This window comes from Stegodyphus dumicola, chromosome 2 (genome assembly GCF_044657685.1).
Source record: "Stegodyphus dumicola isolate Sdum_Otavi_A_Nest chromosome 2, ASM4465768v1".
Classification (NCBI taxonomy): Eukaryota; Metazoa; Arthropoda; class Arachnida; order Araneae; family Eresidae; genus Stegodyphus; species Stegodyphus dumicola.
The window spans coordinates 47,280,387-47,300,428 of NC_140769.1; the positions used below are offsets into that span (position 1 = coordinate 47,280,387).

At 30.6% G+C, this 20,042-nt stretch overlaps 1 protein-coding gene across 1 annotated transcript in view; it reads right to left on the bottom strand.

The window, feature by feature from the left end:
• The window catches only part of LOC118193620 (agrin-like), a 777,240-nt gene that overhangs the window by 85,115 nt on the left and 672,083 nt on the right, over positions 1–20,042 (bottom strand). Inside the window, exons 10-12 of the mRNA XM_085810647.1 lie at positions 18,572–18,790; positions 10,117–10,362; positions 665–817 (exon numbers count right to left, since the gene is read on the bottom strand). Coding sequence (XP_085666773.1) covers positions 665–817; positions 10,117–10,362; positions 18,572–18,790 — 618 coding nt within the window. The remainder of the gene's footprint in view (positions 1–664; positions 818–10,116; positions 10,363–18,571; positions 18,791–20,042) is intronic.

The following is a 20,042-nucleotide window of genomic DNA, read 5'->3' on the forward strand; positions in this document are numbered from 1 at the left end:
GTACGTAGGATAAAAAAACGTGAAGCTCAAAATTTATAACTTTAATTTATACTTTTAATTACTGATTTTAATTTGGTTACGTCAACTTTTTGGAATTTACAGTGAGACGTGTGAAAATTAATTTGTTTCGCGTTTTTATTATCGTACTGAAGTGAAACAGCTCTTGGTAAAACGCATTAAATGAGATTTTTACGATACATATCACTGCTACTATTGCGCACCGTTTTTTCTATACTCCGCTCGCTGCTAGTTACACGTGCTACTTTGTCGTTCTGAATTGTCTCCGTGTGTGAGAACGTAAGCTTTGAAAATTGTGCCGGTCGCACCCGTGATTATATATCTATGTGAACCTGCTTAATTACGAAATAAAATTATGTTTTAAATGCCACATTTCTCTTCAAAGAATTACCCGTTTATCTATGCAGTTGTTTAATTCGAATCCTCAAGTCATGATCTATGTCAAAATATTACATACATACAATACATATTTTTCATTATTAAATAACTCTGATAATACGTATTTAGATTTTGAAACACCATTTTTTTCTTAAACAAAATAATATTTTGCACAACAGAAGTTAAAATTGAATTAAGTTCAAACACTGCACGTAAATATTTTTACATTGAACTATTCTTAACTTAATATAAATTATGGAATTCCTACCTTCTTTGCAACACTTTGCAAACTCTGCAGTCCTATGGCAATAGCTACTAGGTGGACAGTTCTTTGAGTCTGGACCATCGCCACAGAAATAATCCTTTCCCGTTACTGGATTAATCAGAGGTTTCTCACCGTCACAGGCAACTTCAACTCTCTCTACCAAAAACATAAATAAGAATAAATTTCGCTACTAATATATTAATTATTTTGAAACTGAAATGAACTCTTATTTGCGTATTTCATACCAAATAAAATAATTTAATTAGTTTTGCCTATACATATGTGAAAGTAAAATGTAAAATATTGATTTATAAATGACGATAAAAGAACCGCTCATTAATTGTGAAATTTCATATCAGAGTTTTAGAGAAAATCAACGTGCTCAGAAAAGTTTCGTTATTCGTTATAAGCATTAAAATTAATTTTAGTAATCATATTTGGCGTTAAATATTTGATATGTTTTAAATTTTCTTCTCTAAAAGAATCTCTTACATTTATTTTTGAATTATGTTATTTCTTAATAATTTTAAAAATGGAATGAAATTCACTAATTTACAAAAATTGAAAATTCTATTCTCTCTAAACAAAATTTTTAAAATCGAACCTTATATATTTATTATAATGTAACAAACATCTTATATTTAATGTCTCTACAAGATACAATTTTTTAAAATTTTTTGTCTCTATTAGTTAATTAATAAAAAACATCTGCATTTATCATACAATTTAAGATTTTGTTAAATTCATAAATATTTACATATGCAGTTTCGACATTCCCCCAATAATTTTTGTATCCGCAGAACACGAAGGCAAAAATAAGAACATAAGAATTCAAAATTTAACCATTGTTAAGAAAAATAAGTCTGAAGTTCGAGTGTAACCCAGAACTTAAAAACTTATAAAGCCAGGCTACATAAAAAACATATCCTGGCGTTCTAAGAAATCCCGCCGCTTTTTTTTAGTGCCTACCTTGAAAATAATGTATAATAAAAAATATAAAATTAAATACCCAGAATTCATACTTAAAACATTTGTGTTACGAAAGTTAATGAATATTGTGTACCATAAAATTTGATGAAAAAGAGTGAAATTCGCATGAAATTACACGAAGAATGTGTGCTAGCAAGCCGGCATCTATCATCAGACGATATCGCTTCAAGAATTGTCATCGTATCGTCCAAGCCTTTGGTGGCAGTTGTTGGACCGGTTTTTTTCCTCTTCTGCTGCTGGCGTTCGGGGGTGTAGGACGGGCTTCGGTCTGTCCTCTCCCTGGCCCATATGATGTGCCATTTTCCTGCTTCGCTTTGCTGTTCCTTCGATGCTATCTGCCATAGATGAAAAATCCTTTTAGTGAGATTTTTACATGAAGATTCAAGAAAATAATTACTCCAGTTTCCTGTACATTGCTGCAGAAAATAAATTTTGTTCGGCTTCTTCCTCCTTTTGAGAAATCTTCGCAGCACGTGTTTGTGAAACCTGAAACTTCCTGATCTAAAGAAGAAAATGCAAAAATACCAGGATTGATCAAGTATGCTTAATGACTGCCATCAAATTTTGATTGTTCCTTTTACACCAAGACTTTGTTTCGAGTGGATCAAGAAAGATTGACTTTATTCTGAGTGCAACGTTAATTCTGGTGATGCGCATCACTCGTGCTTGATGTTCAAATATTTTCGTCTGTCTGGTTGATAAAATTATTTATATTAATGCTTATCTCAATATCAAAGATGAAGAATAAAATATAATTGATTTGGTAACATACAGTAGTCATACTCTAGGGTAAGTACTTTATTTTGCTATCCTCTGTGGGTCACATATTTTATCCCTGTCATTCGGGTTATTGCGGAAACAACGTGATGTACTCTTAATCATTGTTATAATTTCTTCGCTGATAATTACATAAGAAATTAAAATATATAAACATTTTTACTGCCACAAATATTTTCACTACATATAGCTCCTCTTCCAATTAATATTTTCACCACATATGGTGCCATAATATTTTTTACCACATACTACAATAATATTTTCACCACATATAGTGCCGTGACAAAAGAAATAACTTAAAATCATTTAGTTCAGGTTGAGAATTCAAATAAAATGTGTGACCTATAGTATATTTGCTACACATATGATTTATATTGTTGAAAATTTATGATAAATGATGGGTAATATGCCATGAAAGAGTAATTCTATTTTGGATAATTCAAAAATTCAATTTCATATGTATTGTTATATATATGTGCATATTTAAAGAAAGTTTTAAGATATTTGAATCAAAAGCTGATTTCAGTAATTTCATTGGATTGTGGTATGTAATGATAAAATAATGTTCAGCAGTATTAGAATCCAGAAGTGTTAATGATCAATGTACTTATATTGCATCACTAATTTGATATATGCATGGTTGAAGTTACAGGAGATCCTAATTAATTACTAAAATAAAAAAAATATAAAAAAAATTACCTTAACTTTGCTATCTACTCTTATATGCATGTTTGGTAAATGTATATGTACATTATCAGAGAGAGTGCTAAGTGTTTGTGTAAAATAATGTAGATCTCAATAACATTAAAATAGAAATAGCAGATTGTAAGGTAATGCAACATAAGTAACTATATTTCTTCATCCATGTCAAAACTTAAAGGTAGATCTAACATTGGTATGGCAACTTCTCTAGCTTCTGCTCTGCCCACATTTAGTGGCAACTTATCTGAAAATGTAAATTTCTTTCTTGATCAAATAAATAGTGTTGCTAAATTAGAAAAATGGTCAGAGAAAAAGAAAATAATCATTCTGAAAATAAACTGTAGGGATAAAGCTCTAGATTTCCTAATTAATGATCCAAGAGTGGCTAAGGAAAATAAATTTGAAAATTTAGAAAAATTATTAAAGAATAAATTTGCACGAGTTGAATCCTTTCAGGACATTCTACAGCAATTCTCAAACATTTCTCAAAAGTGTAACCAATCTGTTAGGGAATTAGCTGACGAGATTACTACAACAGCGACAAAATACATAAATGAAGATTCGGTTGAGGATTCTAGTTTACATAAATTAAAAGAGAAAATGAAGCTCACTAAATTTCTTGAGGCCCTCAGAACAGACATTAGGATTGAAGTTAAGAAATTGGGTCCATCTTCCTTTGATAAGGCTGTAGAATTGGCAAGTAATATAGAAAATGCATTGAATGATGAGAAAACATATTTGAACAGTATAAATGTTGAGCAAAATTTAGAGATTAATAATCTTCTCAAAGAAAGACTGAACAGAATAAGATTATTCAGGAGCTAACAGATAAAGTAAATCAACTTTCTCAAAATAAGCCTATAAACACATCTTATACAAGAATAAATCACAATGCTTCTACATCTCAAAATTCTAGCAACTTTAATAGTGTATCTTGTCATATATGTAGCAAAAGACACTTAACAACAGATTGTTGGTATTTTCCTAGGCAAGACCAGCATAATTTTAGAAACAACACATTCAGGGGACACAGACAATTTCGAAACACTTGGCGGAGGAACTATCATCCTTACAGAAATAATAGTCAATACAAAAAAGGTCAGAATAAGCATTTAAACTAGCTAAGGATTCTTGCCAGATATATTACAACAAAAATTTTAGACCCCTTGCAAGAATCCGCAGAGACTGGGGTTATAAAGAACACCTGTATAGACATCATAATCCAAGAAAGATCCAAAGTAACAGCAATAATGTCCGACACAAGTTTGCAAAAAATAAAAGATGTAATAATAGAAACTCAATCAAATTGTTGATGTCTTGTAACTCAGAAAATTCTAATTATCTGCCAATAATCAAACTTAAAATTGGTTCTCAGACTTATGAAGCTCTTCTTGATACTGGTGCTAATTTATCTTTAGTCCAACCAGATGTTATTGAGGAAATTAAACAATTCACTGAAGTTGAATTTGTTTCTCGGATGGTAAGAATAAAAACTATTGAAGATTCATGCATCCCTTACATGTCTGCAGTTAATTTAAAATTCAAAATTCAAAGTAAATGGTTCACTAATTTATTTTATGTCACCCAAAACAATTGGAATTCGACTTATCAGATAATCCTAGGTTATGACTTCATTCAAAGTAACAAAATTTTGTTAGACTCCATAAATAAGAAACTCATAGTAGATAATACTCATTTGGACTTTGAAGAAAATTATCCCAATAAAAAATTAAGCAACTCAGTTAATGTAACAAGAAAAAATTGTAATTTAATCTCATTAAGAATGGTTTCTAATATAACTGTCCAGCCAGGTCAATCTCAAATCATTTCTTTAGCTGTTCCTGAAGCTTTAAAACAATTTAAAGAAATTTTGCTTTCTCCAAAGCCATCAAAAAATAAGTTCCATATCAATGAATCTTTACATATAGTTGATTGTCACAACCACATTCAAACTATTGTTGAAAACAACACCAATGAGAAATTAATTCTTAGGAAGAATTCTGTTATTGGAACTGCTGTGCCATTTCACTTTGAGGATATTGTTAGTCCCAAAAATCATGAGACACAAATCAACACACTAAATCTGCAAGAAGTAATTAAACTTAGAAAAGAGGAATTAAATGTATCAGACTTTAAACTAGATCATTTAAATGAACAAGCAAAAAATGAAATGATAGAATTGCTAATGAATAACTATGCTGTGTTTTCAAAATCATATAATACTTTAGGATCTACTGATAAAGTTGTACCAGAATTTAAACTTCTTCACAATTTCCCAATTCAAACTAGACCTTACCCTATTCCTAAAATTGCAAAACAGTATGCTCAACAAGAAATTGCAAAATTATTAGAAGCAGGCATAATAGAACCCTCTTCTTCAAGTTATAGTTTTCCTGTAATATTTGTTAGAAAAAAGAATTTACCTGGTGAAGATAAAAATGCACCAAAATTTCGTATGGTTGTAGATTATCGTCTATTAAACTGTATCACAGAATCATACAAAATTTGTTTACCAAAAATATCTGAGATTTTGCATAACATTGCTGGTAGGAAATTGTATTGTGTATTGGATTTGAAATCAGCCTTTTTCCAGATCAATTTGCAGGCCTCTGATAAAGAAAAGTTGGCATTTTGCACCGAACTGGGTAATTTTCATCCTTGTAGACTTCCCTTTGGAGCTCGCAATAGCACTTCTTATTTCCATACATTAATTTCAAAATGTTTAAATGGCATTAAAGGTAGTAATGTTCAATTTTTTCTAGACGACATTATTATTGCAGCTGATAGTATGAGTGAGTTAAAAGTAATTCTTCAAAAAGTGTTTGACAGATTAAAATCATTTAATTTAACTCTAGATCCAGCTAAAGTGCAGCTCTGTAGGTCTGAAATAACTTATTTGGGGTTCAATATTTCACAAGCAGGTTTTTCTCCTTCTGAAGAAAATATTTCAAAGGTTACAAGATTTCCTATCCCAAAGGATGTAAAACAAGTTCAGGCTTTTCTTGGCATGATGAACTATTTTAGACATTTAATCCATAATTTTGCTGAGATCACTCAGCCAATAGTACACTTAACTAAAAGACATGTTCCCTTTGTTTGGAATCAAGATTGCCAAGATGCTTTTGATAAATTACAATCAATAATGTTGGACAAACCAACTATAAGGAACATTGATGATAATCATGAGATATTTTTGATCACTGATGCTTCTAAAGTAGCTATGTGTGGTATTCTGTTACAAAAGATTGATGATAAATTCTTTCCTGTAGAATTTTATTCGAAACTTCTCACTCCTGCTGAGTCTAGATACCCATCGATCAGGCGTGAGCTTTATGCTATTTTTTCTTCTGTCAAGCATTTTTATGAACATTTATATGGCAAAAAATTCACTATTTTAACTGATGCTAGACCACTCACTTTTCATATGCAGCTGGATAAGCAGCCTGACATTGTTGCCAGATGGTTGTTGTATTTACAAGATTTTGATTACTCTCTAAAACATATACCTGGTTTTTCCAATCCTGCAGATTTTCTTTCTAGAGTTCCTGAAGCATCTCATAGTGTAAACAATATTAACTTATTTCATTCAGATAATACTCAGCTAAGCATCCAAAACATAGTTAATCACCAAAGAAATGACAAAAATATTAAGGATATCTTAAGCCAAATTAACAATAATAAAGCTGATATTTGTGGAAAATATTTTATTGATAAAAAAAAATGGTGTAGTAATGATAAAATTAAGACCTAGAGCGCATCATTTAAAGACAAGGCATTTAGAAAATAAAATTCTACTTCCAAATTCTTTAGTAAAACCTTGTTTAGAGATTGCTCATGCTCCGCATTTTGGTACTAGTAAAACTTATGAATTCATTAAGAAAAAGTATTTCTGGAAGGGCATGTTTTTAGATACAAAAAACTTTTGTGAAAAATGTCAACAGTGTTTGGAGAATAAACCAAGGTCATGTAAAACAATTACAAGCAATATAAAAAAATCTGATTTAGCACCTGGAGAAATGTTAGCAATTGACATTGTGGGTAAATTGCCCAGATCACATGATGGCAAATTTTTCATTCTAACTATTATTGATCATTATTCGAGATATTTAGAAGCTATTCCTCTGGCAAATATTACATCTGCTACAATAATAAGGTGTATGAATCTTTATTTTTCAAAATTTGGTATTCCAAAAGTAATTTTATCTGATAATGCTTCAAATTTTTGTTCAGCTGAATTTGAAAAATTTCTAAAAGATCTCAATATTGAACACCGAAAAAGCTCCATTTATTATCCACAGTCTAATGGAATCATAGAAAGAGTTCATCGAACTATGAAAGAAAGCATAGCTTCTTTATCCAATAAGGTAATCGAATGGTCAGATAGATTAGCGTTTTTCAAATTATATTACAACAATTCTAAACACATAGTGACAGGTTTTACTCCCGCACAGTTATTTTTTGGGCGAGAACTCAATACACCTCTAGATACAAATAATGAACCGGCAATGGTAGATAATCCTTCACAATACTTGTTACGTCAGAGAGAACACATTAAAGCAACTAGAGAATTAGTGAAACAAAACGAAGAAAAATATTTTCGGTCTCAAAATAAAGTCGTTAAAGGCAGAGAACCACCAAAATTTAATATTGGAGATGAGGTATTTTTAAAGGCTTTACAACCACCTCATGCTTTTCAGCCAAAATTCAATGGACCTTTCAAAATAATAAAAATTTTTCGAAATAAAAACTACTTAATTCAAAACATCAAAGACCACAAAACTACAAAAATTCATTGTAGCAAATTATTTAAAAGAGTTGATCCAAGGTTCAATTTGATTAATTAAGAACATTTATTTCATCGAGCTTGTTTTTCTTGTTCACTAAGTTAGAAAAAATATAAATAAATAGAAGTCATACACACATTTATAAGTATTAGGAATTTAGTGAATTTCCAACAAAAGAATTTTTTTTGAGATTTCTTGATTAGTTTGGGTGTCGGTTGGCCACTTTCACTCATACGTTTGGTTGGCTGCAGGCTGGTTCGGGTTGACTAATGTCATGGAATTTACAAAAAAAAAAAAAAAAAAAAAAAAAAAAAGTGTGCTGTACACTTAGTGATCATTACAAGTAACGAGCTAGACATGAAAATTGTGTTACTAAAACAAGCTTGAGTAGTAAAATATATATACATATTTAAAAAGAGGAAGAAGAAAATTAATGTGTTAAAAAAATGAAATTGTAGAGTAATTGGTCTAGATGAATTTAGTAATTTCAAGGGCAAATTGATGTCATCCAGAAGAATTTATAGAATCTGTATAATTAGAAACTTGTCAAGAAAATGATCATTAATGCAGAGTTGTGTTTAACAGTGAAAATGTATGAATGTAAAAATAGGCATTAGCTTACAATTTCCATTTACAAAGAGAAAATTGTAACTTGACTACAAATAGTAATGAAAGTGTATGCTGTAATTATATGAGTAACTTGTATGATATGTATTAGTTATTAATTTTTGATTGTACTTCATATGTGTAGCACTTATCCCAGACAGTGAAATTATGATAAAATAATTTTTGACTATTTTTCATTTGATTTAACTATTATACCAGATCATACATGTAATGAGTGTTGTGCGTCAGTAAATTTATCCTGCAATGAACTGTGTTTCGATGAAATTTATCATACAGTGTTCAGCGTCACTGAAGTGCATCTAGTGCAGTGTTCATGCGGTGGTCTGTGCTTTTTCTTTGGCCGGAGGGAATGTGCTAGCAAGCCGGCATCTACCATCAGACGATATCGCTTCAAGAATTGTCATCGTATCGTCCAAGCCTTTGGTGGCAGTTGTTGGACCGGTTTTTTTCCTCTTCTGCTGCTGGCGTTCGGGGGTGTAGGACGGGCTTCGGTCTGTCCTCTCCCTGGCCCATATGATGTGCCATTTTCGTGCTTCGCTTTGCTGTTCCTTCGATGCTATCTGCCATAGATGAAAAATCCTTTTAGTGAGATTTTTACATGAAGATTCAAGAAAATAATTACTCCTGTTTCCTGTACATTGCTGCAGAAAATAAATTTTGTTCGGCTTCTTCCTCCTTTTGAGAAATCTTCGCAGCACGTGTTTGTGAAACCTGAAACTTCCTGATCTAAAGAAGAAAATGCAAAAATACCAGGATTGATCAAGTATGCTTAATGACTGCCATCAAATTTTGATTGTTCCTTTTACACCAAGACTTTGTTTCGAGTGGATCAAGAAAGATTGACTTTATTCTGAGTGCAACGTTAATTCTGGTGATGCGCATCACTCGTGCTTGATGTTCAAATATTTTCGTCTGTCTGGTTGATAAAATTATTTATATTAATGCTTATCTCAATATCAAAGATGAAGAATAAAATATAATTGATTTGGTAACATACAGTAGTCATACTCTGGGGTAAGTACTTTATTTTGCTATCCTCTGTGGGTCACATATTTTATCCCTGTCATTCGGGTTATTGCGGAAACAACGTGATGTACTCTTAATCATTGTTATAATTTCTTCGCTGATAATTACATAAGAAATTAAAATATATAAACATTTTTACTGCCACAAATATTTTCACTACATATAGCTCCTCTTCCAATTAATATTTTCACCACATATGGTGCCATAATATTTTTTACCACATACTACAATAATATTTTCACCACAGAATGCAACAGTGATTTCAACTTAAACTACAGGTCAGTGGCACAATATCCGAATTGATTTAATCTTGTGAAAACATTACGTATGTTATATTCTGACATATAATTAACTAAAAATATACGAGCACATTGAGCAAAGGCTTAAGTACATTAAATTATTTATAACCTAAATATAATTTACATGAATAGTTTTGTGTTAAATTTATAAAAAGCATGAAGAAAGAAAACAAAATTCCCTTTATTAAATAAAACACGTTTTTAATAATTAATAATAATGCAGCAGCTCACCTAGTCAAAAACAACTTACTTTGGCATCTGTTTTTTGGCACAATAGTAATTTTTTTCTGTGTTTTACAAGCCTGCTCTTTCATTTTGCAGTCACTGTCGTAAAACTGTCCGTCCGAACCGCAGACGGGCTCACGGATAGCGGGGCATTCGAACGGGCAAACGCATTGACGCATGCCTTCGGAATCATAGTCACAAATGCCCCCAAAACGACAAGGTTCCTCTTCGCAAGGGAAACTTCCGGAACCAGATTCTAGGGATTTTACACCTAAATAAAACATTTCAGCTCTTTTATTCACTCACACAAAAATAAAAGTTAATGGCCATTTTGTTAACAATTTCAAAGCAAATATTAATGTTACAAAAATTTCAAAGTCAATTTGCACAGAAACTTTATATCTTGTTGCTATAGATGTATTTAATGACTTCGTAATCAATTCCTGCTTCAGCGGAATTCCTCTTGTTATCAAAATTTAACTTTAGAGTCATTACAAACAGTACGTACCTTCTTCTGGTATAGTTTGGAGCCTTTTTGTGAAAGTAATAATTGACGGTTCTTCGCATTTCGATTAATTATGTTGCCATTCTGCACTTAGAAATTTTAATACCATGGATTTCAAAACGTTTTTGAATTATAAAATAGGGATATTGCTCTTCAGAAAGCGCAAAAACATATCCTTCATTCTACATCTTGTTTTACATGCCACATTTTGTAAAAATAAATTAAAAAATAGTAGACCATATTTCTCATTTCAAGTAATAAGTTGTTGTCAGAAAGTTTTATTCCGAAACATTTGTTTTTAAAATTCTTTATTGAAATCTTTCGAAAAATGTGTAAATACCCTCTGTACACATTCCTACGTAAGGCAGGCTGTAACATTAATTTAATAAATTAGAGAGATCTTATGGTAATGTTATGCAAATTGTCCTGTAGTCCTCTTTACGCGTTGGTCAGATCAAGGTTTCTGTACACTACACGCTTGCTCTTGTGCGACGTCACTGATTCCGAGTCTACTCAAAAGCACTTACCTCCATTTGTAACTTCTTTCTGCCACTTCTACCTAAGTGATGTTTTTTTTTTCACTAAGTGATGTCAGCACTGGGAAGAGCCTACTTTTTTTTCCTATTAACCTTAATTCAAGTGACGCTGTTCTCCTTTAAGGAATTCTACCAATAAACTAAATTAAAAAAATTGTTCCTCGAAGTCTATGGATTATCTAAAAGGGCAGTCTTTAATAAACGCAAAATGCGAAGTATTTAGAATAAAAAATAATAATAATTGTTCATAAAAATCACAATTGTTAGGATTGTTAGATATAGTGTTACATGCACGCAAAAAACACTGAGCAAATTTGAGAAAAAAATTTAAAATGTAATTTTGTCAGGTTCGTTTTGTTCAGTGGGAGGTAAATATAACCTACGATGATTTCCTGTTATATTAAACATGCCATTATGATCATATACTGGTAAAAGATATCTTATTTTGTTCAGTAATATAACTATATATAAGTTCAGTAATATAACTATATATAAGTTCAGTAATATAACTATAATAGAACTATAATATGTTAATTAATTCGAATTTATAAAAAAGAATAAATTAATTAATATTAAAATTATTTTGCCTTAAGGGAAGTAAGATCTTTTCTGGCTTCAAAAATCCGATTCTTCAATTTTGATTTAAAAAAATTGAGTTAACTTTTCTGATTCCAAAAATATACAACATGTTTAGGTTTGAAGTCCTAGACTTTTGTAATTTTCTTAATTTAGAAACGTAAATTAAGACGTGACATAAATTAACGTAAATTAAATATATTTACAAGTGTGAATTAAGCGCAAGTCGTGTAAACTGACAGACATATCCCTTTTTACTTCCTTATACGAAGTATTGCAATCGCGAAAAGTTTCAGACGTTATATTTCAACGCAAATTGAAATATAACGTCTGAAACTTTTCGCGATAGCAATACTTCGGTAATTTCGGTAAAAATACCGCTATCGAATGCAATTTAACGGTGATTTTGCGTGACATCTCTACGTAAGGACAGGATATATGTTTAAAATTATCAACAATTTAAAAGTTGTTTAAGTGCCGCTAAGCCTAATAAATTTTTCCATGGCGGCCATTGCGTTTTAACATTTGAAACAGCAGAATAGTAGTTTTGTTGCCAATCTAGAGAAAGTAAGTTTCTCAATAACAAAGATAACGCCTTCTTTTATTATTGCGAATTAAATCATGCTTAATCCAACCTGGAATTTATTGAGAAAATAAGTGTTTAAGATTTACTTCCTAATTTTCAATACAGACATCTTGAGTTTTAATGTATTTTTGCTTTGTTGCGAAGTGAGAACTGAAATAATTGACTGAGAAATACTGAAATATCTACACTTATGCAGATTCTTCCTTACTTAATTTCCTTAAGTATAATGCAGGGAGATAATATTCGGTAGCAACAATATGAACAGTGATTTAACTCTTAGTAATTCCACGTAAAATGGCATTTCGAGATTAATAGTTCATCTGGGCTATAAAAGAATCCCCAAATTTTCGCATAATTAGCAACAATATCTTCCCCTCCTCATCAATACTACAACAGCTTCATTCACACCACTTCATCAACAAAAACTTTTACGATAGTCATAATCTTGCACTAATATGAAAAGTGTTTTATGATATATAAAAATCAAGTAAATTAGTTTTAGTGTAGTTGCATTTCGAATTATATAAGTAATTATTATTTGGCTTACTTGCCAAATAATAAGTGCTTATTATTTGGCTTGTCAGGGGCGAACGGAGCACGTGCTCCTGACATTCTCTTCTATTCTAATTGTAAAAAATGTAAAATTAGAAGCAGAGTCCATCATGCGAGCGGAATTGAATTCTTCAGTTTCATATTCTTTTCTATTCTATACTCGATTATTGAACTGAAGAAATATCTCTATAAGTTAGGTAAGGTTTAAAATGAAATCATTAAAAATTACTCAGCTTTGAATTAAAAAAAAATCGTGCTTTAAAATTTTTATTTGTTTCTTGCTTAAATAATTATGAACAAAAAATATTCAGGATTATTATAGTTAGTTATAATTATTTATGAGCCAATTTCGATTTAAATTTACTTGTGTAGTCTTTAACCTATAAGACTATGTTTTAATTTAAATCTGAATGTTACTTCAGCTGCATTGCCACAAGTTAGTAGTTCATTTCTGTGAGCTCAAGAAGTGCATTTATGTTCTAAGATCTGTTAAAAATTGTATTAAAACCTTTCGAAACTTTGTAGTCAATTTTAGACACAGAGATAATTCGTTCTACGTCTGTTAAGAGCTTGGACACAGTTTATACTCCGAAAGAAAGTCAAACTCTACATTCCTATTGTCAAAATATATTGTCAACAAACTATTAAAACTGAATAATCGGCTGTTTGTAGAAATGGATCTAAAATTTAAGTTCCAAACATCCTATTTTATATTGGTGGAGAGTAACACAGGAAAGAGAGAGTTTATTTGAGAATAATATCCCAGTGCAAGTTCATGTAAACTAGAACAAGCGGGTTGTTAAAATGTGGCAAGGTTAAGCGACCAAAGAAAAATACTCAACAACTGAATGCATTTAACTGACAAAATATGACAAGGAAAATTAAGAAAATAAAAATACAAGATCTTAACAGCATTAGGTACTAAGTTTTAAACGAATCATGAAATCTGCCCGTAGTCAATATTTTGGTTTATTTAATGACGACAAAGCACACGAGGGTTATTTGCTTAAGCGGAAGGATGACTTCGTGAAGGACTTTCTAAAGGATTTTGTACGTGAGTGGCTCGTATACACGTTACACCTTGGGAAAACACGAAAACGCTCATGCAGCCAGTCCGTTCTCCAGGATTCGAACTACCAGTGTTCAGCGACTTTATCGCTCGGCTGCTGGTGGGCTTTTCTTAGTCAAGAGTCGTCTTTATCTAAGGATGCTTCAGTAGCGGTTTTACTATATTATTAAAGTGAATGTATGTGGTAACAACTGCAATTGGTATGGAAGGAATTTTAAAATACCTTGGTTGTTGATTTCCCTTGGCTTTGTTTGGAGGTATCATGAACATGTTCAGTATGTAATTAAATATGCGATTTCACGAGCAGTTTATTTAAAAAAAAATTCTTGTATCAGTCATTGATAGATTTTCTAGAGCTTGTTTGAAATTTGAAATGGACCACAAAAGTTGATTCTGTTTTTTTTTTTTTTTTTTTTTTTTAATTTGAAACTTTAGAATGACTTTAATTTCAGACATCGTCATTTTATCTGATGAATCACATGACACACGCTGTCCGCCTGCTTTATCATATGCAATGCTGGGAAGAAACTTTGTATGTGCTCGCATATGGATATTCAAATTTCATTGCGATTTCTTCTATGGTGCTTTGCCTTTTACATTTTCTCGATACTGCATACTGCTTTTTAACAACATTGTATTATTTAATATACTATATATTGTTGTTTAATAATTGTATGCTTACATGACGGGATCTAAATATATCTAAACATGTCTAAAGATATTTAGGTCTAATTTAGATTAAATTCCCCGCTTCTAAAAGACAGAAAGCGTGTATAAATTTTAAATAATCTATGAATGATAATCTTTAATATTATAAAGAATTTTAAGTGATTTATGATTTCGTTTCTGCATTTTTACCTTTGCTAGAGTTACCAATACCTACATACGGAGCTTCACGCTGGAACCAAGGAACTCACTGGATTAATTATAGTGATGATTGACTTGTATCAGCAATAGACATATTAAGCGCGTTGCACTTCCTGCATACGTAGAGAAAGTTTTATAAAATAGGGAAGGGTTAGTAAATACATAAAATACTCAAGCGATGCTACTTTTTTAACTTACACTTATAATAAAAAATATAAATGATCTTTTAATTTATTGCAATTAATTTATAAAGGCTTACTATTATGAACTTAATTTAAAACTCATCTGAAAACTCAGAACCAAATAAAACATCAATTAAATTTATGTCTAACTTTGAAAGAAGAATACAACATATACGCTAACGGTTTTCAGGAATAACCAAAACAGCTATGCCTGTTAAAGTAATGATTTCGACATTTTTATGGTTGAAAGACTTTTCGATACTACATATAAAGAAAGTAATAAAATTTTGCAGAATCTTTAATGATCACACGATAACAATTAACAAATTGTTGAGTTAAGCGAAAATTTTACAAAAGAAAAATTTTATCTCGTTAGGAACTCGATGTACTTTTATCGCAGAACGAGGAAATCGTTTAACTCATTAAACTGCGTTTTTCTTTCTGCTTTCTATACGGCAAAAATTTATTATTTTTTCCTTACTTTTAGCTGTATGTACGGAAAAAGCATAAATTCTGAATTCAAGTTTTTAATGAAAGTTATTATTTGTCCTTTTCATGAAATTCATTTATTTAAATATTTTTCAATAGATATTATAAACAAACATGGTCAAAACTTCGTTTTCTATTGATTGCGCTAAAGAAAATTTCGCATTACTTTTAGTTTTATTAAAATCAAAATCAAGCGACGAAATCTGATTTTGAGTTTTGCATATGTATTAACGCAAACCTGCGGCGAATGTTGAAAAAGGCCAAATATAATATCTTTGGTTGGCACTGTAATAACTGTTTATATTGTAATACTGTAATAACGCCTTCTCGTCATAAAGATGGTATCAGAGATTTTACATACAAAATGACAGTTTTCATAAAAAACTAAATAAACATTTATGTCAAAATTTAATTTATACAATAGAGTACTTCTGAGAACAATTATCCTTACATGATACATGAAAGCAGTATTAATTTCATATTTAGAGTAATTATAGCAGTGTATAAAAATATCACTTTAACTTTTGTATTTGTTTAGAGTGAAAGAGTTATACTTAGACCAAAATATAAGAAGATATTTTGTCACATCTTAATAATTTACATATGTCATAGTCACTCTCCGAAGAAATTTTCTTTAATGTTTCAAGAGGAACTTCCATACGCTAATTTGAAAAAAAGAAAATCCTTGTAAATTACTTCTATTGCTATATAAGATACTTAAAAAAAATGGTTACAGGAGAAAAACATTGTGAGAAAAAACAAAGTAAGGAGAAAACATCGTAGCACAAAACATCGCTGTCGAAAATAAAGCTGATCAAAAACTTCGGAGCTTAAGAAAACTCTTCGTCGAAAATATCGTGATAAAAAATAAAGCACCTACAAATCATCGCATGACGATAACATCGCAAAAATGTGTTTTTCAGGCTTTAAATGTTGTGTAACATAATCACATAATAATTTGTGAAATGATGAAGGAATAAGAACTTTTTTTATATATTTTTGAATTAACTAATAAATTTTTGCTGTAAAATCAAGAAAACTTAAGCATTCAGAAACTGAAAATGACCAGAAAACTAATGCTACTTATAGCAGTTGACAGAATTTCATTATTTGAAATTAAATAAACAATTTGAATAGACGTAATAGCATCCAGTTATTTATATTTCTTTTCCTAATCGTTTTTAGACTACATTTTGCATTGCCAATAAAACTTAATAAAAGAGATTGTTTAATTAATAGCCTTTATTGGTTAAATATATTAGTTTAAAATTCTCTTAATTGCTATACCTAGCGATATTTTTCTGCTCATTTTTAGCTTTTAAAAATTATTCTTATTTTTTCAGCAAAAATTTATTAGTTATTTAAAAAATTGAGATATAAAAGTAAAAATATTCACCATTCCTTTTTCATCTCACAAATCATTACACGAATATGCATTTACGACTTTCAAATCCTGAAAACCATATCTGCGATGTTATCGTCATGCGATGATTTGCAGGTGCTTTATTTTCTACCACGATACTTTCGAAGACGATGTTTTTAAATTCAGTTTTTGAACTGCTTTATTATCGACGACGATGTTTTCTCACACGATGTTTTGTAAGACGAAGTTTTTCGCCTTGCGTTGTTTTCTCCGCGACGTTTTCGGCGGACACCTAAAAAGTAGCTAGAGACGTGTTTTGTTTTAATACCAATTCCTCTATATAGTTATATTTGATCATTTATCAGAAAAGGAAGCAGAGTATTATGAAAGGAGAGTCAACATTACGAGTTTACGGTTTCGTGAACGTAAAATATAACTTTTGCATGGCTCCCACAAGGTACAATTTCAATCAATGAAATATTTAGTATGCTTTAATTAATTAAAATTAAAAAATTATACAATCTACTTAAAACATTAGCGAAAATATTAGTAAACAAATTTACAGGCAATTGTTTCATGATCATTAATAATTTAAATTCCAGACTTTGTAGAGCCCATTTAAAAGAAAATACATCCCTCAGCAGTTCATTGTTTCATTTTCTTTGAAACAGCATTAGTTTAGTAAATTTATAATGGGTTATTTTAATTTTGGACATTCCTTCGTGTTAATCAATCAGTTATTTTATATGTTGGATCTTTTCTGTCACTTCTTCCTTCATTTTTTTCCCGCCAGAATGCAAATTAGTTCGCGAGTATTTATAATGACGTTTCTAGATTTTAAGACAAAGCGTGTTCTAACTCTAGAGACCACGTTAGTAGGTTTCTAGATCAGATAAGATTCGATCTTACATTATAATTACGGATAATGAATCTCCAAGCCGGTTAGATAAATGAAACAACTTCGCGTTAAATTGATTTGTATAGCATCGGGCTACTAGCTTATTTAAATTTAACTTACGTTGAAATGACTGTTACCTTAATTTTTCTCACCGTGAGTGCTGGCTGAGTTTGCAAGCACCAGCTGTGGCTTCTGCTCTTCTGAGTTTTAAATAAAAGGGTATTTTACACATTTCTCGAGTTTCAGTTTTTATTTAAGACGGCGATAATTCGCTTAATGTCTACCAAGAGTTTGGTCACTACTGAGAATGATTGCAAAGTACACCAAATTTCATTATTCGTCTACTTTATTTTTGAAAATGTTTCTTTAAGCTTATCTCCCTAGATGTTTTACTTAAATGAAAAGAATTGGAAGAAATCATTATTTAAAGCTCTATGAGTAATTTATTAAGAGGAATCCTTTTTGCAGAAATACCCTAAAAAAGATTCATTTTACTCAAACTCTCTTCACGTTGATTCAGTTTTTCTAAAAATTTCGTATATTATTTTAAGAAAATTTATGAATGAAAATAAATGAACAATATCAATATTTATGAAACGAAAGCCTGTAAGTAACCTTTTTGATCTTTTGGATAGGTACTCATACATTTATTTTATGTACTGAGAAAATATTTAAGTTTCCATTTTAAATACGTACCACATTTATATAGAAATAAAGATTTGACACATCCAAATTTCAGAAATAAATATCGGTTATTTAAATAATTTTCATAAATGATTATTTTATTTTCAGAAAATATTAATGAAGCATGTGCTCCTACTCTATGCTTTATAACAGGTACAACAATATTCTCTTACCTGCACCGGATCCTCCATTATCTTCACATTCGCGATAGAAAAGAACTCTAAGTTCTTGCGTTTGCATACAAGCCGCCCTCCTCATCTCGCAGTCGTTTGCATAAGTTGCACCATCGCTGCTACACACGGGCTCATAAATCTCAGGACAATCAGTGGGGCACACACAACGTCCATCTTCACACCGAGCTCCGTATTTACAGTGCACGTTGAGGCACTGATCTATAATAATTGAGGAAAAAATAAAATAAAGTAAGAAAACAAATGAGAAAGTAAAAAAAAAAAAAAAAAAAAAAACTATACATCAAAAGACTAACATACACCAGCTTAATTCGCATACTAGTCTATTTATCAAACTGTATCTTTTCAAAGCATGAAGTACGCTTTTTATTTAATTCTGTTGTTAGTGCTCGTGTTGTTCACATTTCTTTGGATCTAACTCGTATTAGATCAAGTCCAATAATCAGCTCATCTTTTTATACTAAGCTTTCCAATCAATGAGATTTAGATCAAAATGATCTAAATTTTTGCAAGGAAGTACATGATAAAGATGTTATCACACATATTTTGAAAGTATTTCGAACATTCATTGATGTATTAATCAGTGGCAGCTAAAATGTAAAGGGTCGTCCTGTTACAGGCGTCAGCATCACTACCGGAAATAAATCTTATTTCAAGAATTTTCCCAAGCTTCTAAGACAATATTATAATAAATTTTATTCCCTCAGCCTTTTTAAGGAACTAATAAGGGAGAATGAAAAGATAGATTACACAAAGTATACAAAACGTTTTTTATTTGTAGAAACCAGTAGCAATAATAGTATCGGACGGAGAAACTATTGCAATGGGGACGGAGAACATCTTGCAACAATACATTCTGAACACACCAAAGCTTCTGTTACTGTAATAAAAGTATATCAAAACACTTGAGAAAATGAACAGGTATAAAACTATGACAACAACACTTACAACAATACGTAAAGTTACAGGAAGTTTGAATTAAGGTCTTTTTGAACGCTAAATACAGCGAGGAACTCGGTTTAAGTTTTGAGTTATATATTCATACAGTAAAAAGAAATTATTTCCGGGGATTCAGTAGTTCCTTCTGGAATTATTTTAAGTGAATAGGATTATTACAATTAAAACTGCATTTTATTCTTTAGCTGCTAACTGCAAAAAAGATTATCATCCAATTTAAAATATCTGTTACATTGTATAGTTAAGACTTATTGGAAGGTATTTTAATTCATTTCATAAACTTGTGAGGGGATTTTTTTCAAATAAATTTATGAATCTTTTGTATAAAATCTGCTGGTGCAAGAGTCATTTTCAGTTAAGTGTCGGAGCGGTCATTTTAGTGTCAGACATGTCATTAAAATTTTTAGCTTGGCTGAACCTTAAGTGGTTGTTTAAAAGTCCTTATGCAATGAGAAAACAAGCGTTTTTGAAACGCAGAATAAGAAAAAAAAATAAT